At 39.5% G+C, this 22,964-nt stretch overlaps 1 protein-coding gene across 2 annotated transcripts in view; it reads right to left on the bottom strand.

Annotated features, from left to right (window-relative positions):
• The window catches only part of PCSK5 (proprotein convertase subtilisin/kexin type 5), a 271,693-nt gene that overhangs the window by 82,100 nt on the left and 166,629 nt on the right, over positions 1 to 22,964 (bottom strand). For both annotated transcript variants that reach the window (XM_063129354.1, XM_063129356.1), the window contains exons 11-17: positions 21,300 to 21,417; positions 19,191 to 19,400; positions 11,532 to 11,668; positions 6,258 to 6,401; positions 5,853 to 5,955; positions 4,580 to 4,773; positions 504 to 588 (exon numbers count right to left, since the gene is read on the bottom strand). In XM_063129354.1, coding sequence (XP_062985424.1) covers positions 504 to 588; positions 4,580 to 4,773; positions 5,853 to 5,955; positions 6,258 to 6,401; positions 11,532 to 11,668; positions 19,191 to 19,400; positions 21,300 to 21,417 — 991 coding nt within the window. The remainder of the gene's footprint in view (positions 1 to 503; positions 589 to 4,579; positions 4,774 to 5,852; positions 5,956 to 6,257; positions 6,402 to 11,531; positions 11,669 to 19,190; positions 19,401 to 21,299; positions 21,418 to 22,964) is intronic.

Raw genomic sequence — 22,964 nt, 5'->3', positions numbered from 1 at the left:
GGATCTGGAAACTACTCTGGAGTAGTAACTGGCTTACAGAGAGTTTCCCTCTCTCTCTCTCCTCCTACTCTTATCTTTTCCCCATAATTGAAATGTGCAGCTATGTAAACACATTATATTTGCTTTTTGAAAGTACCTACTATCAGAGTTGACAATTTTGGAAACATTATTCTGGAAACATTAATTTCCTCTGAGACAGAATAAAGATATGAAAACAGTAACAAAATTATTCATTCATCATTTTATTTCTCTATAATAATTCTTGAACATTAAACATATAACATGGAAGAAGAGTGCTTCAGCTTTCATTTTCCTCACATTAAAGGATTTTTATCCATTGCTACCCTGGATAAAATGAGAATGCAATAAATTATACTATCAAACATAAATGGGCTGTAAAATACATGTTAAATAATTATATTTTATAACTTTGCTTGATGCACGTTTACAAAAACAGATGCCTCCTTGGCTACCATTTTAAGTGCAATCTATCATTTCCTTACCTTAAGCCATGTCTGCATTCTGTGCAGGTTTGAAATTCAGTGCATGTCTTACAGGTTTCACTGCATCTACGGCAGACAATCCTATCTAGAAAGAAAAAAAATGTAGTTCAGGAAAAAAAACATACATTGTATGGGGAATATTTTCATTTACTTATTTATTTCATTTATATTTGTAGCTGCTTCTATCCTCTGATAGGTATGTCTGCAGTGTTGCAGACATACAGGTGACCTGTCCTGATTCAAGACCTGAAATCTGCACATTTGCCAAAATGGTATAAAAACAGAGAAGGAGAAACAAAGAGAAAAAAAATATGATGATACTTGTGATAGGGATGGCAAGACCAGTATGGACTGAGATATCCTAGGGATAAAGATGACTAAAATATAGTGATGATGCAAGTTTTATTAAAATATAAAAACTGCGGGAAGAAGCGGGAATATAAATCAGATGGGTAGAAGACGGGAAATGGGGCAAAACAGCTTACAGCTCTAAGAGCAAGTCCAGCTGCCAGCAGATAGGTATTGACTGCATTTCACTAGAAAGGCTCGACATACATTTTAATATAAACAAATATAAATGAGGTGTTGTGGCAAAGAATCAAGGGTGTTGGTGTATCAGCCAGACTAGTTATGTTACCAAAGTTTGTAATCACCCGGTACAGAAAATAAATGTGTCATAATGAATCAAGTGTCATTTCCTCTCCAAGTTCTTCTTCAGCTTGGAATGTAAACTCAGATTTTGTACATTACACAGTCAAGGTGGGAGCTAACGAGGCTGCTTTGTAGATACCTGTGTCAAAGTTTTTTGAGGTTAGCCCCTTATGCTAGCTGAAGCTCTCATTGATCACTGCAAAACTATGTAAATTAAAAAAAACCCAGCTCAGCATTTAAATTACAGGAGGGGCTTGACCCTCTAAGGCCATAGCTAGACCTAAGGTTTATCCCTGGATCGTCCAGGGGTCAAACCTGTTCATCTAGGTGACACACAGGGGATCCAGTGCCCAGGCAGGGGCAAACCCTGGATGATCCCAGGATAAACCTTACGTCTAGCTGTGGCCTAAGTTTCTGGCTAAAATTTGGAGGAATTGAGAGCTGGGTTTTATGGATTTTGTTAAGGCTGCTTTGTAGGCACATGTGTAGGCATTCATTAATGTTAAATTTCTACTCTTGGTGAAGCTCTCATAGATCACTGTGGAACTTTGAATTACAAAGCTAATAGCATTTCTGTTTCAAAGGTGAGGGCACTTGAAATTCTGAGGTTTGTTTGAACCCTGCAATGAACCTAGCACCTTGCGTACTGGATAGAGGCTTAACATTTGACAGCAGTTAATTTTTGGACTACAAAATGTTAAGGATGAAGTATTTCAAGGGCTACAATATGCATATTAAAAGGCGAATGGTTTTTGTATTATGGTAATAAATGGCTTGTTGAAGCAAGTTTGAAACTATCTTTTGCTCTCTGTACAAGAACTTGAAAGAATAAGTAGCACAGGTTAGCATGTTTTATGGATATAGCAACATTTTATGCTATTTCCCCTTCTTCACAGTGGAAAATAGAAACCAGCAAAAACTCTGCAAAGTAGTCAGAAAGGAGAACTGAAACCAAGAAAGCCAGAAAGTCTTAGCAGTAGGCAGTTCTTGGGGCAAAGATAGCTGGGAATTATAGTCTGCAAGGGCGTCTTGATACTTAGTAAGGATTTGAAAGCCCTGAAATCCTACCTAGGGATCAGTGTACTGGTTAACAAGGCTTTCAGACCTACTGAAGGCCCAAGGAGAAGCCTTCCTTTATACTATCGAACCTCACTTCCATTGCTGATGCTGGAATATATATTTTGGGAAAAGGAAAAGAGAAACACAGCTCAGAATGGACTAGTTTCATTTATGAGCCAGGTTCAAATTCAAGGCTCAGAATAAAATGCTTATTATTTCCAACTCCCACACAGGTCAGCAACTTGGCAATATCACAACATGGAGCAGAGTTTGAGAGTCTATGTGGCTCAAGGTGTTGTTGGACTCCAACTCCAATCATCCCCAGCAAGCATGGCCAATGTTAGGATGATGGGAATTGAAGTCCAACAATATCTGGAGGGTCACGTGTTTCCCACTCCTGAAATAAAGTGTAGATTAGATAATTTATGAATAAATCCATGAAAACCCATATTTATTCTAAATAATAATAATAATAATAATAATAATAATAATAATAAATTTATTTATTACCCGCCTCTCCCCCTGAATCGAGGCTGGGAACAACATAAGATACAAAATATTATAAAATACATAAAACTGATTAAAACATATAAAAACGAATACATTATTAAAGTAACAGCCAGAGATCTTAAAATTCGACTGGGTAAGCCTGCTGGAAGAGATCAGTCTTTATTGCTTTTTTATATTCAGAAAGACTATTGAGTTGGCGGATCTCTCCTGGCAGGCCATTCCACAGTCTGGGAACGGCAGCAGAGAAGGTCCTCTGGGTAACAGTTGTTAATCTAGTTTTTTCTGGCTGAAGTAAATTCTTCCCAGAGGACCTGAGTGTGCAGGGTGGATTGTATGGGAGAAGGCGATCCCACAGGTAACCTGGACCCAAACCATGTAGGTCTTTAAAGGTTATTTATTTATTTATTTATTTATCATATTTATACCCTGCTCCTCAGCCAAAAAAAGCTCTCAACACTTTATAACCAACACTTTATACTTCGCTCAGAAACTAATTGCCAGCCAGTGTAATGATTTTAAAACTGGTGTAATATAGTCACCCCTAGATGTACCAGTGACCAACCTGGCTGCCATATTTTGCACTAGTTGAAGTTTCTGGACTAGGCACAAAGGTAGCCCTTTGTAGAGCGCATTGCAGAAGTCGAGTCTCAAAGTTACGAGCGTGTGCACTACCATCTTTTGGTCTTCCAACTCTAGGAAGGGGCAAAGCTGGCGTATCAGCCAAAGCTGATAGTAGGCACTCCTGGCCATCAAATCTATCTGAGCTGTCATTTGGAGCGACAGATCCAGGAGCACCCCCAAGCTGCGAATGCAGTCTTTCAGGGGGAGTGTAACCCCATCTAGAACTGGTTGACACACCTCCAAACCCAGGTTGGGGCCTTTGACGATAAGCACCTCCGACTTGTCTGGATTCAGCTTCAGTTTGTTTTCCCTCACCCAGCCCATTACCACCTCCAAGCATTCATTCAGAGGAGACACACTATCCTTAGCTGACACTGTTGCTGAAGGCACAGAGAAGTATATTTGGGTGTCATTGGCATATTGATAGCACCCCGCTCGAAGCCTCTATATGATCTCTCCCAGCGGTTTCATATAGATATTAAACAGCATTGGGGATAGGATGGCCCCTTGTGGTATGCCATACGACAGCTCCTTCTTTGAGGAGCAGCTATCCCCAAGCATCACCATCTGGAACCTCCCCAAGAGATAGGACCGGAACCACTGAAGCACAGTGCCCCCGATTCCCAAACCTCCCAGGCATTCCAGAAGGATACCATGGTCAATGGTATCGAAAGCCACTGAGAGGTCCAAAAGCACCAGCAGGGACACACTCCCCCTGTCAACACTCATGTGGAGATCATCCACTAAGGCGACCATAGCTGTCTCAACTCCACATCCTGCCCTGAAGCCAGTTTGAAATGGGTCTAGAAAATCTGTATCATCCAAAACTACTTGAAGTTGGAAGGCAACTGCCCTCTCATGCAAGAATATCTACGCTGAGGCTGTAAGAGGGCCTGTCTTGACTGCTGTACAAAGACCGTGGAACTCCTGTGTGGTCCCTACCTGATGTCATTCTGTCAAAAATGGAAGTTGCAACAGGCTTTTGGCCTAACTGATTGCTGATTTAATTATGCCTGGCTTTCTTTTGTTTGTGATTGTTTTATTTTAACTGCTCTTTTCATCTACTTTTTAGGTTGCATTTTTTAAAATTTGGAGGAACACATTAAAATTTAAATAGAAAATGTTGAATAAATTGTTTAATAAATAAAATGTACCTTACTATATAGAATGCCAGCATGAACAATCTTATTTTTTTCAAATATTATAACAAAGGAATAATGTAAAATCATACTTACTATTGTCCAGGTAAAAACCACCTGGGCAGTTGGTAATACAACTTCTAGACTCTTCATTGATATAATAACCTGGTTTACAGGTATTACATTCATCACTGTGACTTCCAAAACATGTTTCACAGTTGGGTGAGCATTTTTTGCAACGCTTCTTGTCTGCACTGTAGTGACCGGGTGGACAGTTGGGAACACAGATGCTTCATTGTACAAGACAATAAAAGACAACTAGAATTATTATTCATTTGGCAGAAAAACAATAACAGTAGCTTTCAGATCATGAAGCATGCTTATCTACGGGGGTACAGATAATAACCAGGGGTGGAACAAATCAAGCTCTGGTTTACATCTAAAATCTAGATATAGATTTTCAACCCACCTACCATCCATCAGCTAGTTGAATACAAATGTGACTATACAATGGTTAATATTGTTAGACTTTGGAAAATGAGGTGCCAATCCATTCATTCCCAAGGCCTTTACTTATTTATTTTGGTGAGTCCCCCCTTCAAATCCAACTTCACATAGAATGCATTAAAGATATATCTTTCAAACAAGATATAAGTAAGGTAATGTTTCCATGGCCAGGTTTTTGATGGCACTTGGGCAAGAAACCTCAATGGGCTCCTCCCTCATTGAGTCTACCTTTCACTGCCATTGTCATCAGCTGCTCTTTCTTTTCACTTACCATTGTCTGGACCAGAGGGAGAGAGTGTGTCAGGTGAACAAGCAGGGTGCAATGGTGAAGAGGAGGAGCAAGTCCAGGGGACTCTTGTCCATGGGCTCCTGCTGGGCATGGGCCCTTTGCAGGTGCCCAACCATGCCTACCCTTGACAGCAGCCCTGGCCAGGTTTGGCAGCTCTAAGAATGTGTATAACTGGCATACTAGCCTCAGCCATGCAAAGACACTCCTGACCACCACTAAGATCTGGCATCAAGACTCTAATATGTGCATTATCATGTAACATAGAGTTAGTCCCTCAAGCACTGAGGCTCACTATATTGATGTTCAGTGTGTTTGATGGACCAGTACTGAAAATGGAGATACCTAGTCAAAGTCTTCTGAATAAGAATTCTGCATGACTTCAAACTGGCTTGCCAAGTAAGTTAAAGATTTCTTTCTTTATTTAAAACATTTGTATCCCGCCCTATATCATTAAGATCTCAGGGTGGCATACAGATAAAAGCATACAGGATAAAACAATAAACACTAAACATAATCCAAAATTTTTGTGCAATAGGTGCATAATAAGCAATTCACAATTTTTCTTTTTCTTACCGTGTGTTGTTTTTAGATTTGTAGTAATAGTGTAGACATTCATTGCAGTGGTCTGGTCCTGGCCCACCACATCCTACTTTACTGCACTCTGCATTGCATGGCCCTTTTGAGAAATGAAATATATATATATATATCATGATTGGTCTTTACTAGTCATTAACTATTTAAAATTACTTGAACTCTATAGAAAAGATCAAAACTGGAAATATGAGGAATTCAAGGTCTCTGAGCCAGACTCCTGCTGACCTGTAGCAGGATTGGTCCCTTTTTGGTTTTGGAGTCACTATCCAGGTTTTTATTTCCTTTAATTGGGACATGATATTAATTAGGAGCAGGTTAACAGGGCCTTCTAAGGCTTAACAGAAGTAAATCGGTGGACATATGAGATTTAATGCATAATGTTACCTGCATAGTCATCTGCTCCATAATCTTCTGTAGGCTCTTCTATTGGACTTGAGCGCACTCGTTCAGCTTTTGGAAAAACATTTCTTGGAGAGTAAGGCTGGATGGACGTCCCATAAAGTACTAAGGACCATTCTTTCAATTTACCTGCATGAGATTTGGAAAGTACTTTTTCTGTATTTATTCTGTTATATTTTTATTGTAGCTCCAATTATAAACAGAAAAATACAAATTAGAAATTACAATATTTATGAATAATAATACCACTAGAGATAACTAATTCTCCCCTCTTCCCCTGCCTGCACAAGTCTAACCATAACAATTGCCATTTCAGTATTAGTAGCAAGGAAGATAAGCGAAAGTACCGGGGCACTGCAATACTTTTAAACAATGTAAAACATTATAAGAAGGCAGGCTAAATTTATTCAAAAAGTAACTTCCCCTTTTTAAAAACTCAACTTTTCTTGACTGCTTTGTTCATGCATGACCATAAATATGAACACTTATACTACACTTAAATTAACCTGTGTTCTTACACCCTTTCAGGAACAAGAGTAAGGACATTTCTGTCTTTGTTCAAAGTCTTTTCATCCTCACAAATTATTGCTGAAATATTTCCCATAAGGCTTTGTCCTATAATATATTTTTTCTTGGTGAGAATAAATGGGAGATGAGAAAAATGGAGACAGAGGCCATGTTCACACATGCATGTGTATCTCTGAATGACTGCAGTATGATGTAAGAAGTTGCATGACTGAAACATGTGAAACACCAGAGGCTGAGTTTCATATCCCCTCAAATACAATACTGCTCAAAAGAGGAAATTCACACACTTATCTGTGAATTAAGTGTTGATTAATGAAATGATAGATCAAGTGATGAGTCTACATGTATGAATTGACTCTGAAACATAGGGAAAGAAAGTGGTAAAGTATATTATAGAAGAAGAGGTTGCAACATTGGACGGTAAGATGATTTTTGTGGCTGAAACTGCTGGTGGCCGTTGTATGGCATCAAGGTTGTGTGTGTGAATTCCCAGTGCCGGTGCCAGACTATTTTGTGCCCTAGGCAAGACAAGCTACTTGCACCTACCAAAAAAAATTGCTAACTCCGATTCAGCTGTTCAGGAAGAGTTTCTGAACTATTATATTTTCTTTTTATTATGTTTTTTTCTTAAAACAGCTAATTTGTATAAAACTGTGACCCTTAAAGGGCACTACTGTGCCCCTCTGAGGTCTGCGCCCTAGGGAGCTGCCTAGTTGGCCTAATGGTAGCGCCGGCTCTGTGAATTCCCACCCAGACTTTTAAACACCAGGAAACAGGAGTGGAAGCAGAGGATACCACAGCCAGTAGCACTGTGCAAGTGCATAGTTGCTGACTAAATAATCACCCTTGCTGATGCCACCAGCCTAGACCTGCAATAGTCCAGCCAGCAACCATATGCTTGTACAGTTCTGGCTACAGCAACCCCCTGTTCTATTTCTGTCTCCCGGTATGTAAAGGTATAGCTGCAAATCCCTAACCCTAAGCTGCCTTACTAGCCACCTTTGCTGGCCTGTATTACTGAGACCTGGGCTTGTCTATACGCACTATATATCCTCTCATGGCTGCATAGTTGCACCCTGTTGTGTATATGATGCAGCCGCGAACTTGCAGCCACCTTGTGCTTTTTTTTTTTTTACCATGTGTTGTTTTACCATGTCATTTTTACATTGCTCCAATGTTTGTTGTTTGTTGTCTGTCAGTGGTGGCTTCAATTCGGAGTAAGAGAATGGGAGCAGTTAGGGGTGGATCCCAGGGAAGGCATGGGCATGCAGGGCAGGGGGCAGGCTCGACAAGCCTAGTAATGGTTGCCATGCAATATTACTGCCTTTGATACTGGAAGTTGCAGGGCTAGTAGCCATTGATAGCCTTCACTTCCAGGAAAATATCCAACCCCCTTTTAAGGCCATCCAAATTGGTGGCCATCACCACATCTTGTGGTAATGAATTCCATAGTCTAACTGTGTACTGTGTGAAGAAGTGCTTACTATTATCTGTCCTGAATTTCCCACCAATCAGCTTCATGGGATGACCCCGGGTTCTAGCATTACGGGAGAGGGAGAAAAATGTCTCCCTATCCACATTCTCCTCACCATGCATAATTTTGTACAGCTCTATCATGTCTCCCCTTAGTCTCCTTTTTTCCAAGCTAAACAATCCCAGTTGATGTAACCTTCCCTCATAGGGGAGATGCTCCAGTCCCTTCAGCATTTTAGTTGCCCTTTTCTGCACTTTTTCCAGCTCCACAATATCTTTTTTAGGTGTGTTGACCAAAAGTGTACACAGTATTCTAAGTATGGTCACACCATAGATTTGTTGAAAAGCAGTTTTATTCTCAATTCCTTTTCTAATAATGCCTAACACGGAGTTTGCCTTCTTTACAGCGGCTGCACACTTGGTTGACATTTTCATCAAGCTGTCCACCACAACCCTAAAATCTCTTTCTTGGTCGATAACCACCAGCTCAGATCCCATCAGGTTCTACTTGAAGTTGGGATTTTTTGTCCCAACATGCATCAATTACATCTGGATCCTCTGTTTCTGCTTGATGTTTAGGTGCCAGCAGTGACAAGGAGTGCTTTATGCCAAATTCAGCTGGTAAACTGACTGTAGTCCTTCTTCTTGAATAAGGATTTGGTTCTGTTGTTCGTGCCTTGCTAGCCCCTCTTTAGAGTACTATAATTTGTTCTAGGCTTAAAAATTGATCATAAACTGCAGGTAGTGCAAAATTCTGCAGCCCACCTTCTGATAAAAACCACTCACAGAGAACATATAATTCAAAACTTTGAGTCAGCTGCACGTGATGTCTTATTTGTTTCTGAGTCCAATTAAAAGTTTGGTGAGCCTATGTACAAAGTACATCAGGGAATACCTTCTCCCATATGTTCCTAACATTTCCTAAGATCTGACAGAGCAGCCCTGCTCTGTGTTTCACCTTTTCTTGAATACAGTTGGTAAGGGCTAGGTTCAGGGGCTTCTCGTGCACCCATGCTGCAGAATGGAAGACTGCCTGCATATGTCCTGAATGCTGGTTTCTGAAGATATTATTATTATTATTATTATTATTATTATTATTATTATTATTATTTATTTATTTATTTATATAGCACCATCAATGTACATGGTGCTGTACAGAGTAAAACAGTAAATAGCAAGGCCCTGCTGCATAGGCTTACAAGATATTATTTCAAAAAGCCTTTGTTAGTAGCTGTTTTTGCAATTCCATTCTATCTCATTAATTATATTGCTGTAATTAATTATGCTGCTACCCTTTTCTTTTTTAGCTGCTTGCAATGTGCTTGAAGATGCTTTGTGTTGTGTTTTTGCATTGCATTTTGTTATTTCTGTATTCAATGACCTTTAGCTTTTTTATTTCTTATTTTATTTTAATTGGTTTTTATGGTGTGGTTGTTGAGTTCATTAGGATTTAGAGACGTCATATATGTTTTACTGTTGTGGCTTCTGTGTATGTTTTGGAAGAGAAGCAGTGTATTGGATGATTTGGCAATGGGTATGAGATCTGTCGCATGGTGAAAAAAATCTGCAGAGGCTTGCATTTAAAACACTTGAAGACATGGGAATTTGATAAGCAGCACAAAGGGAGGCCCTGTACCTTTAACTATTTAATGGAGAAAGCCAGCAACCACTCCAGGCAGAAATGAAAGTAAAAATTGTATGCAAGCTCACAGGATCCAGTGCCTAGCCACCAAATTGCTTTGTATCTTCTTCTCAGCAAGGAGGCTCCAGAAACAAGGTTTAAATGCAAACAGGTCTTCACTATTTCTAAACTCTTATTTATCACATTTTCCCATTCCACTCACTTCCTTCTTCTTTCTCCCTCTCTCCTCTTAATTCCCCATTCTCTTAGTGAGGCTCTCTAGGGAAAAAAAACCTTTCCATAACTCAAAACAAGGAAGTGCCTGTAACTATAAATACACAACAGATAGCTACACTGACGCTGTGTGATGTCCTCTGGCTCGGCTACATGGGGGTGTCATCCCCCCATGCCAAAACTGTTTCCCACCCTTGTCACATAACAATTACTTCTGTTAATATAATTGTATATGCTGAACTATCGTTTCTGTGCTTAATATCATACAGCGAAATCAACCCTTTGCCCCAGAACTACCTTATTAGAAGGGTTTAGGTAGAAAGCCCTGAAACAGGGTGCTTCAAGAATGGGGCATCTGTGGCTTTAGAACCACTCGATCCAAAGCCATCCTGATTCTCCAATCCAGGCCTTTCAGCTATGTCAGCCTGGAGCTTCATAGCAAATTTCACCCCATTGCTTACAACTGGGGGCTGAGAGTTAAAATCAATCTAGACGCCAACAATTTACTGGATTGAAAAGCCCTGCTAATGAGCTTTGTAAACGCACAAGAATTTAAAACTGGATATACTACATATAAGCCTACACTTGTCAGTGCATCATATCACTAGAACCACTTTTTGTCATGGGTAGATTGTAAACATGTGTGAGGAGGAAATGGTATTGCAGCCCATTTCTGCTGTTAGAAATCCCCAAATGTGGGTAATTTATGGTCTAATTGCCAAGATACTGAGACTAAAAAAAAAATGAACTTCAAGAAACAGAAAATACACTATAAATAAAAATAATTGTCATTATTTTCCAAGCCTACCAAAATTAAGCTTAGGTTAGGAAGATTCTATCATCATCATCATCATCAGTCCTAGTTCTCCAATGGAAACCACTTTTAGGCGGATAGCCCTGTTGATTCCCTTTTGCAAATGGTGCTCACCACCTGTGGAACAGAGATTTAACACTTCGGGGGATGGCAACCCGAAATGAACGGAAACACTCATTTTTGAAAGGGGGCAAGCTGGTAGATCTCACATAAGACAGCTCTGCCAACCTGCCCCATTCCAGAAACAATAATTTCTTCTCTTTTCGGGGGTTGCTCCCAGAAATGCTAAAGCTCTGTTCCACTTGTGGTGGGTACTGCTTGGGAAAGGGAATCGGTGAGGAGGGCCACTTGCAGATCAGTAGCACTGGATACTGCCCTCTGTGCCCCAACCACCAAAAGCAGAACAAATGGCTGTATGAACCCATCTATATTTCTAAGCCATCCCAGATGAAATAGAAATATAGAAATGTAAACATGAAAATGAAATCTAGCATGAATGCTTATTGGAGTCTTTTCTATCACTGAGCCAAAATTGTCATCATCATCATCATCTTCATCATCATCATCATCATCATCATCGGATTCATACCTGGAGTCTTGACATTCCTCAGCTGTGATGGGGTGTCATAAATTTCTAAAATCCAGTCACCAGTTGCTTTTTCACCCCAGCAATGAGTTGTCATGAACTCCCAGTTTTTAAACCCTTCCATGGAATGGTCAAACAACCTTTTAAAGAAACCAGTAACAATATAAATTAACACGTATAAAAATAAGAAAATAATACAACTGAAAATTTGTACTTATGTGTAAATCTGTGGTATTACATACATAAGGAACTGGGCAACCCTGCAGATCCAGTTACATTAGTTAACTCATTCAGTTACCATGTACATTGCCACATACAGCTGGAATACAATATTGCCAGGCTCTCGATTCCTGTTTCCAGGAGAAAGGCACATGGAGTGCTACACAAGGAGCTTGGAAAGAATGTCATGCAAGAGGCCTTCTTGCCATAGTAAGACTGATGCCATACTGTTTCACTTAAGTGTTTGTGCTGCACTGAACCAAACTATGTGTGATGTTATTTCTATATTCTGGCCCATTTTGAGTATTTTGTTCTGCTGCTATAGGGTCCTTGAGCCAGATCATGAGTATGGTATGTTAAAGGAGCTTTGACCCTTTGCCTCCCAAGGGGAATCACACTGCCCTTCATGCACCGGTAATTTGCGACAGAAGGAATACTCCCACTGGCACCAATTGGAGCCTTTCTCCCACTGTGAATAGTGGGGTGGGGTGGGGTGGGGATTGCAATGCAGACAAAAAGATTAAAGCCTCCTCTCAAACCACACTGGCAAATTAGGTGAAAAACAACAACAACCTTGCAGGCTGGGCCAAACCATGCGAATAACAAGTCATGAGAAAATGAGTGGTAGTGAGAGTGCAGGCTGGTTTCTATCCATCCGCCCATTCCCACTGTGCTAAACAATCATGGAGTTAATCATGGGTTCAAACTCTGGGTTGTTCATCCCCCAACAACCCAGTCCACTGGGTTCAGACAGCATTATAAACAGACCAGGGACAGAGTGATCCTGGGTTGTTTATCACAGTGAGAGAGGGTGATCGGGGCAGGAAATAGCATGCTCGCTCACTTCCACTGCATTTTCAACAACTCATGGTTAACAAACCATGGGTGGTTGATGACCTGTGAACCGGGTTAGTGTGACCATTCTGAGATCTCCTCTGACAGTTTTTCCAACATTGCCAATTGTCAGCATAGATGTCCTTAGTAGTCTTTCCCCGTCTAGGATAAATGTACTGTGTTCCCTTTGTATTTCCTCATATAAATTGCCATCTTGACTCTTGACCATCATCTTCACAGTTGTCATCAGAATATTTTCCCATTCATAAAAATCTCCTGATCTATACAGTCTAGTGCTGAACTTTATCTTATCTGTTTGGATCAGTTTTCCAGTTACATCATGAATGATAGATATAATGCTATTGTAACTTAAAGTAGCATTGACTCTTGACATTCGGTACATTATCCACTAGAATACTCAAGTTATTTGTAGAATTTTCTCCTACTTGGGTGTACTGAGTGTGACTAATATAACCCAATTTTACAGGAAGATGTTCCTACAAGGTCTTGTTTCCTACAAATTATCACTATACATTTGTATTTTAAAAAGTACCCTTATGTGATAAAATGGAGATACAACAGTAGGAAATGAAATATACTGGGTGTTCCAGTATATTCATTCCCTGTGGTGTGTGTGTGTGTGCGCGTGTGTATCCCTACAGTCTGCTTCATCAATTTACTTTCTGCCTGTTCTGTCGTAACATTTGTTGCACTTGGAAACCTTTGGATTATTGATTGTTGATCATTTTCATGTAACTGTGAAGTACAATAATCCTTGAAGAACCATGTAATTTACTTCAGGGAGACCAACAGTAATTTCAGTATTTAATTTGAATACCTTTTTATTGATTAAGGCTACAAACCTATAGCCACTTCATCTGGCATCCTGATCTTGCCAGGTGTCAGTCAAACCATATTTGTGGGTTGCCAAAGTGAGACAAAGTCACAAAGACACAGGTGATAAATGGTTGCAGAAAGAAAACACAAAGAAAGCTCACATATCCCTTCAGCAGAGCAGAACAGTCCTCTGTCACAACTGATTGTGTGCTGGATCCCCACAGCACAAGAAATGCCACACCATGGACCAGCAGATTTCTCCAGGCTGGTAGTGCATGTTTTCTCCCTTGGAGCGAGACCACAGAGCAAACCCAGCAGACTAGATTTTATGTGTCTCTCCCTCGATCAGATGCTGACAGGCCTGTACACACACATCCCTGCATTCAGGAGAAGGAAGCAAAATTCAGGAGAATTTTGCTTCCTTCCCATGGGAAGCAAAATTTATCTTGCCTCACAGGATGACACCATGCAGCTGGCCAAAACAGCTTCAAGGTGAATCTGTAAATTACCAGTCTGTGTGAGAGGCCACTAAAAGCTGCCGATTATAGAGGCCTACTTGGTTACTAAAATCTGCCCACTATGTTAGGCTACACATGTCTCTTTGCATTCAAACAGCATAAAGGATGCAGTGTCAGTTCAACACCTGACTCCTCACCATTTGTCCGGTGTCAAACTCGCTACAAATCCCAATAGAATTCAATGGGACTTACTTCTGAGTAGACATCTATAGGATTGTACTGCAAGGATATTTGCCATTTGCTCCTATATTTTTAAATTTTATTTATTAATTAAATAAATGCACCATGTACATTGCTGGTGCTATATAAATAAATAATAATAAAATAAATAAATAATAATAATTACATTTCTATAATGCTCAATAGCTCTCTATATATGAGCTGTACACTGGAGAATACTTGCTCTTCTAAAAAAAGTGACCATTTCATACAGCTTGAAAGAAATAAAAGTAAATGTTTTCGTCCTTATGCTTTCTTATGCTGAATCCTAGTCTTCAGCAACACTTATATCCCCAGAGTCATAGAAGCTATTTATTTTTCATTCACTGAGTGCCTGCCTGGAATGATGCTAATGCATTGCAACAGGCCTTGTTTCTGTCAATTATATCAACAGAAACACTCAGAGCCTTTTGGAGGCTCATCAACATCCATTTCAGACGGAGATGGCAAAGGGGATGGGCGGGGGCGGGGGCAGAAACCCCATATACAGAATTAGGAATGGGGAGAATTTCTTTTAGAAGATGAAAGTCATTTCTACTGAAAAAGTAGAACAGAACAGAGCAAAGCAACTCATGAAAAATAGCAGGCTGAAAGTAAGAATAGTGCATTGTGATTGTTAGCTTGATAAAATTTGCATTTCCAGACACTGTTTAGTCAAGAGCATTCAATGAGTCAGTTGATGAACGCAATACCAGCAAATATCAATTCAAAGAAGATACATTTTCAGTGGAAAATGTAAGAATATCAGATCAGAGGAGCTGCCATACTGAGTCAACCCAAAATTTAATTTACTTCAGCAATTCTTAGAGATGTTCTCTGCAGATACATGTCCCATTACTAGATATTGGGGCTAATAGCTACTGATAAATCTAAGATTTCCCTCACACTTAGCCAGTCCAGATGATCACCGTAGCCTGGCATGGCTCATTTAAGACATGGTGTATTGTGGTGCATGCTGGTGCATGCTAGGCACCTTCTGAATATTCAAGCTGTGACTGCAGCTTGTCATGATGTCCAAATCTGGTGAGGGTGGGTTGATGGTGTGGTTAACAAACTACCAGCACCCATGGGCTGATTTTGGTTTCTGGTGTAGCTTGTTAACCATGCCAGTGACCCACCTTCACCATATTTGGATGACATGATAAGCTCCGGTCATGATCTGGATATTCAAAATGGCCTCCTGCATGTAAAGCAGGCCACCTTGATTGTGCGAACCAATTTATTGTGCAGCGTTGCTGCAATTCTAAAGTAATAACTTTTCACTTATACACTCATTTATACATGAGTATATTGTATTCACTCATCTGTTTCTCCCTACAACTCAAGTCAGTGATATTTGTACCTGGAAAAATGGGATTCCTCTTTCAGATAGTGAATATATTGCTGCTGTAGCTGCTGTGAGAATGTAGTTAGTGTTTTAAAGCATGTTTTAATTCTTTAAAGGCAGTACTTTCCTTTCTGTACAGGATAGAACTATTGGACCATATATAATTTCACTTTCCCTACAGCAAAGTCTTGCTATTTTCTAAACATTTCCATTAGTCACTGGGTAGCCTTGGGCCAGTCAGACTCACTGGGTTTACATGATCATGGAGAGGGAAATAAGCCATAGCAGTTTATTTCCCCTGCAACACATACTGGTTGTATGCCTGGGGGCGGGGTTGGTTGATTGGTTGCATAATTCCTGTTGCCTTTGTACCTGGCCATGGTGTACAAACCCAGTGAGAGTGGCTTGATGAATGGTTACCAATCCACACAAAATCCATGGCCTGTTTTAGCATTCTAGGGTGGTTTGCTAATCATGGCAATAAGCCACCCTCCCTGGGTTTACACAATTATTTATTTATTTATTACATTTCTATACTGCCCAATAGCCGGAGCTCTCTGGGTGGTTCACACAACACAGCAAGCTGCACCAGTGAGGGAAATTATGCAAATTCCCCCCCCCCCATGGTTTATTTCCCCTCTGTGATTGTGCAAACAGGCCCATTCTCTCATCCTTGCTTAGGTAAAAGTGGTATGATAAGATGTATATGACCCTGAGCTATTGGGCTGACAGTAGGATGCAAATACAATATGTAAAATATACATCCTCATTGCCTATAAATGAACTGGGGCTATAATTGTGGTTACTGTATTGTTATTGAAGAATCTTGACAGCTCTTTCTTTTGCAAAGGTGCTGCAGAAATGAAAGGAAGGAAGGAAGAAGCAAGCTAAATAACTGAATCTCATCTGCTATATGTTTGAGAAGGATCTACTTTGGAAATATCCATTTAGAACATTTAAAATCATTTTAGGAATTTTTGGCTGTTTTATCATTATAAATTGAATTTGAGCGGATAAGCTAGGTCTTTCTTGGAGCCTGAAAATTCCTTTAAAACCATATTCCCTTTGAGTCTTTCCCTAGAATTAGCACAACATTGGCCATTCTCCATACATCTGTTAAGGAGGCCAATTTTAGCAATGGGTTACATATTTCTTAGTTCAGCAATTTTGCATTTGAGTTTTTAAGAACTCTCAGGTGAATGTCAGCTCACTCAATTCAACTGTTATTTTACAAATTTGTCAGTGTTCTGCAACTTTATCCTTTTGACGCACTTTCTGAAAATATGCAAATATTATGTTGAATATGATAATACTGTGATCATTGGGTTGAATGCATCCAGACTTAGTCAATTGCACTTATGTCCCATTTGATAATCATGGTTAATTTAAATCCCACCAAACTCAGTGGGGCTTACTTCTGAGGAGTCATGTATAGAAGTGCACTGCATACCTCTTCCCTTTGAAAGCTTTTTTTTTGTCTTGTCCCTTTCTAAGCTTAGATTTCCCTCTTCCCTCCCTCTGTACTTTCCCTTTGTATGTATATCCAGTATAATTGTGTTTAATAATTTCTAGAAAATGTAGATGTTTGCCATTATAACGTTTACAAACAATATAAAAGGATTCAGCAAATAACAACATAATTCACCAAATGCCTACAGAGTAATGCTATGATTTTTCCCACCTTTTTTTTTTTATTTAGAGGGCCAACCTTTAAATTTGAATGATGCATGAACAAAAGTAAGCACTGCCTGATCTATTGGTTTTGGGGCACAATCCCATGGCTGGCTGGGGGTGGGGTTGTGCTGGGATTTATAGGACCTTTTCTAAACATACATAGGATTCCAACCTTACAGCCTAATAATTTTGTTTATAAATGGCTTAGGGAAATTCTTAAAGCGTTAAATATAGTTTTACACTTCATCATTTTACTAACACTCTCTTTCAAATTAAACCCGCAAGATTAATGATGAAACAATGAGATTAGTGATTTTGGTAAAAATAAAAATCTGGAATTGCTGACCTTAATCATGTGTATCTAAGGTCCACTGTGTCTGAGAAAACTGTATCTATTGGGGAGTAGCAGCACAACACTATCACCGGGATTCTCCTCACCACCAGGAGAAAAGTACCCAATTTTTTTTTCTACCAAGGCATCCTTGAAGCTGTAAGCTTTTATTTGAACTGCAAAAGTGTTTTCATGCATTACTTATCTATACTATGATTAGGGCATTTCTGTGTTAAATACAATACAAATGCCAGTCACCCAATGCAACTTTCTGAAACTGGCCCTGAAGGTAGGAATAGAACCACTGCATTACAGTGCCCCCCATCCCCAACCTGCAGAGCAGATCCAGGAGGAGACCATGGTCAATGGTATCACAAGCTTCTGCGAGATCAAGGAGGATCAAAGCGCCTCCTGTTTCTCTCCTAATAAAGGTAATCTATTAGGTTGACCAAGGCTGGTCAACCCTGGGGCAAAGATTAAGTCAAAGGTATGTCTTGCTTTATGTGTTAGGCTGATAACAATCTGAGACAAACTGAGGTGGTCCACATACATGGCAGTCTCCATGTGGATGTTGACATCCCCCAGAACTACTTTCCTGGGATTTTCCGACACTACAGTAAAGCCAGTTGGACAGGGAGGCAGCTGGGCAACATAACAGCTGTTACACTAGCAGCTTCCCCAATCTGCTTCTTCGGACCAACACTAGGTGCAAACCCTCAAAATCTGCCCCAGAACTGAGAGGCCTTCTGCTTCTCAGAAGGAGATGGTGTCCCTATGGACCATGACATCCTCCACTTTGCAGCTCTCCAGGCTGGACTGGTGCACACCCCACTCATCTCACTCAGGTTATACACATCAGGTTAACTCCCTCATCCATGTAGTGACCTGACATTAAATAACAGTATCACTTGGTAAAAGAACACAGTAGTTGAGCAACTAGGCACTTGGGATATGCGGGAAGGGCCAGATTAGGGAACGACACCCCTTCCCCTAGTACCATATTTCCTCCTGGCTGAAATCACATTTATAGAGGTACCCCTATCCTTTGCCCATTGCCATGACCACCTAGGCATATACTACTCTCCCTCAACTCATTCAAATACTAGCTGCCTTGGTCTCTTTGTGAGGAAGGGTGGGATATATTAAATAATAATAATAATATAAAGCAAACAAATAAACAGACAATCAAGTGAAGATTAATATATTTGCTAAGGTGTCAAACCAAATTCACTGATTACCAAAGGATTACTGGGTATTATGCCTAGACTGACCCTAGAAAACAAACTCATAAAAATCAAAATTCATTAAATGTCCAATTAGAAGCTCTTTAGGATCAGGACCAGAACTCAGGACAAACATACATTATGTAGGATTGACAAGTATAACTACTTGTCATTAAAAGTAATTGCTCTATCCTCCATCTTCTTGAAATATTGATTCTGTTTCACTTCCTCTGTATTCTGCAATTATTTCATCCCTCAAGGATCTGTCAAAATCTATCACACCCAACACAAAAGATTACAGGACTATTCTAGCCTCTGCTGATATTCATAGTGGCAGCAGATCTCAAATTTCCACTTAGTTTTTTCACTCTTTTCAAAATATGTATTTCTAAGTGATTTGTCCACACACCTTTATTTAAATTGCATACATCCTGAGCAGTGAGCCCTGATCAGATTAGTAGGTGAATATGGTTATTGTACCTGTTAGCCAATAGCTGAGATCTTGTTCCAGAAGGAGAAGTCAAATAAATTGCCAAGTCACCCCTCCGGGGATGCGTGATAGTGATGCGTACTACAACATGCTCCAGATAGATTACATGGTGATTGGCATTATCTGCGCAGCCTGTAGCTTTGTATATTGAGCGAACACCATTATCTGGTCCATTACGAATATTATCTGGTCGTATTGTTCTGTTTGAAAAACACCAACATAGTCATGGTCTCCAGTGAATGCCACAAATCATTCATCATGTCCATGAAAAGTTAAATTTAATTTTGCTGATAGAGAAATGGACAGACTTTTTATTAATATTGTCTGATTATCTGTTCAAACCGTTCCTTTCTATTCATTAGCAGAAATCAATGGTATCTTCACTTCAGAAGCACTACAAGCTAAAAAAGATAAGCATGACTGAAAATTAGTTCAAAAAAGTTCAAGATTACAGGACACAATTTATACATTATTCCACTTTTTCTTATTATAAAAGTTATTTATTATGTTTAAGAAGTAGCCTGTTGCTTTTGTTGACAGAATTAGGTCACAAGCTATCATACATGTTTCTAAAATTCTTTCAAAGATTTCATTACTATCCATAAAAAGTCATTTACCTACAAGTTCTCAATTTAAGATCTAGAATAGATCTAACGAAACAGGTATAAATTTCTGGTAATGTACAAATCAGAAATACTTGTTCTTATCCAAATATAGCAGAACTGGCATCTCCATACAACTGTTTTAACCAAATGATAACAATTAACATGACAATTTGATGTTGTGTAACCACTAAGATATTTCACTTATGATGAGTACTATATTCTTATTATGTAACTATTTGTGGAAATGAGCTTGTCAAATAATAAAGCTATACACAAGGATTGCAATGAACAAGGGAATCTTGGAGAAATGAAAGGAATCAAGGACAATCTACCCCAAGCTGTCCTGTCAATGGTTCACATGAAAAAAAAAACATTTTACACTGTTAAAGTGTGTTTTTGTCAAAATACTCCCTGACTTACTTTTGGCTCAGGCCTCTAAAAGATTCTGTGAAGCCTCCATTATAATTTGATTGGATTTATGAGATTTGGACCTGATAAATACTACCTTGGACAGGAAACTGAACTGAAACTTCTACTCATTAACTTGGAATCCAGATCAGAAATAACATGAATGAGTATAGAAAATGAGGTCTGAAAAGGGATATTGCAATTATGTAGAAGTTCCCGTTCATCATAATATCCTGGGATACATGTACATGCATGCAGTGAGGTGGGGGTGGGAAGAAATAGGACTCTGTTGAGCCCTATTGGGACCCCTCTGTGCATGGCCACTGTACTTTTACATGTTATACCCCAAGTGTTTAATTAAAATAACCAATAAGCCTGAATAAAAATAGAATAACAGCACAAATGTCATTAACAAGTAACCTGTTTAAAGGTGGTTTTTTTAGATTGGAGATATGAATCAATCAGAGCATACAAAACAGGGTGGATTATACCCTGCTATTTGCATGTGTCTATTAGGGCTGTGCATGTGGATTTGAGTAAGACAAAAATAGCCCAGCTTTTAGAACTGTGCGGATATTTTCTGTGTGGGGGGAAGGGTGCATGAGAGTTAGGGCTGCACCTATTTTTCTCCAGCCCTGATCTCCATGAATTTAGTTGAAGGTCGGAACAAATGTTTGTATATGTGTAGGCTTTCTCCAAGTGATTGGAAACCATGTAAAAGGTAGGCTCCCTGATCACACATCTGGACTTTATATGGCCTAAAAGCAATGAGCTCAGATCTTGGACCCAAAGCCCCAAAGGGTTCCCGAGGCCATCCCTCCTTACGTTGATGGTGAGCCTGGCATTGGGGCAAATCCCTGAAATTCAGCAGGGAGGTGGTGCAACTCTTCAAGCTCAACCTCTGCTTCTCAGAGGCTGGCGGGCACTAGGTTTCCTGCACCAGCTTTTCTAAAGATGGCACAAGCCAGAATAGCTGTGGACTACACAGCGGAAGATTAGGTTGCAGGAAATCAAACAAATACAAACAGAAGCTGCTATATACAGCTCCAATAAATATAGCAACAAAAGTTCTTCAACAAGCATTACTTGATTTGCCGGTCTGTGTTCTCAACACACACATGCTGTGGAGGGACTGTTGTCCACTTTTCTGCTTCTAGCACCATGGCTTCAGCATCCATCAACCCAAATCCATATAGGTGGCTAACTACAAAACGTAAACAGAATTGTTACAATCAGAAAACAGTCTTTGCTCTTTCATAGAATACAACTATTATTGTTGTCATCTTGCACATTTCTTTTCATTCCCCCCAACTTGCCTTGTTTAGAATAATAGCTATAACTGACCATCCTGAACATGCCAATCATACCCATATTAATTGTTCTATTGTTACCTGACAATGTCAGATATGAGTTTGAACCACTATTGGTTCAACTATTGCTCTAGAAGGATTCCGCTTACATGCATCAACCAGTTGACATTCTGCAATATCAATTAGCAACAGAATAATACATGAGCAGTGTGTGACGCACTTAGGGATTTTATTATATTTAGTGGTATATAAATATCACAAATAAATGAAATGTGGAAAAGAGGTGGAGCATATATGTTTGAACTAGTACATCATGAGGGCCTTTGGCTAATTCTGCCTCACCTTAGCTTAATCCTTGGTTAAAGCTTTAGAAGTTAATACTGGAAAATGTTTAAGGACAGGTTTTATTATCCATAATAAATCATAAATAAATCATACACAAACACCCTGGTGCTGGCTGCATTGGAGTTTTGAGCTTACTCAGGCTATATTATAGTGTTTAAGACATTTCCCTTCTTCCAATGTATAAATTTACACTATAAACCAGCCTTCCCCACCCTGGTGCCCTCCACGTGTGTTGGGGGGTACAACCCCCCATTACTCTGCTGGTGGGGGATGATGGGAGTTGTAGTCCAACACAGGTTGGGGAAGGCTTTGGGGGACTTTTTGCTTATATTGCTTATGCAATATATACATAAATAAAATTAGTTGTAAGACGCACAATTTAAAGGCATTTGGTAGTCAGAAACGTGATAATCAATGTTAGAAATATATACTTTGTGCAACCAGTGTCCTCATTTCACTAGTCTCTTCAAAGATAGGCAGAACAAACAATCTTCACATAGCCAACATTTTTTTTTAAAAAAATTAAAGTCTATTATTTTAAAAGTCTAATTTTTCACTCTTGAGAAAGGGAGTACCACACAAGGTTACAGCGCTTTTGTTAATTCCCTTGATATTACTCTTAATGTTTCATAACTTTCTTTTGTGATGAGGAATGGGTAGAAGTAAGATGTACCCTGCCATTTTAAAAATGCACGTTCAATAGGTAATTCCCCCCCCCCCCAATCCCATCCAAATCAAAACAACCTAATATTCAGTTGTGCTAAGGACTTCCATGTGGAAATGTTCCAGACAGCTGATATTTGGCTGTCTGCAATGCTTGCACTTCAAAGCCCCTGATCAAATGAGTTTGGGCAGCAGCTGCAGGTACTGAGACAGGCCCATCATTTTCTCAGACTAAAATAATAACCATTTTGGAAAACATTACAGAGTTGATAAAAGTAGCTGATCCCCTACATCTTGAGAAAAAAAGGTATTCACTGTTCATACACCATTAAAACTTTACCCCTGTATTTGTGTAAAAATTAGAGTTGTTACTGTTACTTCACCTGACATTAACCAGTTCTAGATCCCTTAGAAGTACTATAAAATCACTTCA

Source organism: Elgaria multicarinata, chromosome 6 (genome assembly GCF_023053635.1).
Source record: "Elgaria multicarinata webbii isolate HBS135686 ecotype San Diego chromosome 6, rElgMul1.1.pri, whole genome shotgun sequence".
Classification (NCBI taxonomy): Eukaryota; Metazoa; Chordata; class Lepidosauria; order Squamata; family Anguidae; genus Elgaria; species Elgaria multicarinata.
The sequence above is the reverse complement of the archived record's forward strand: the minus strand, read 5'-3'. Positions and strand labels throughout refer to the sequence as shown.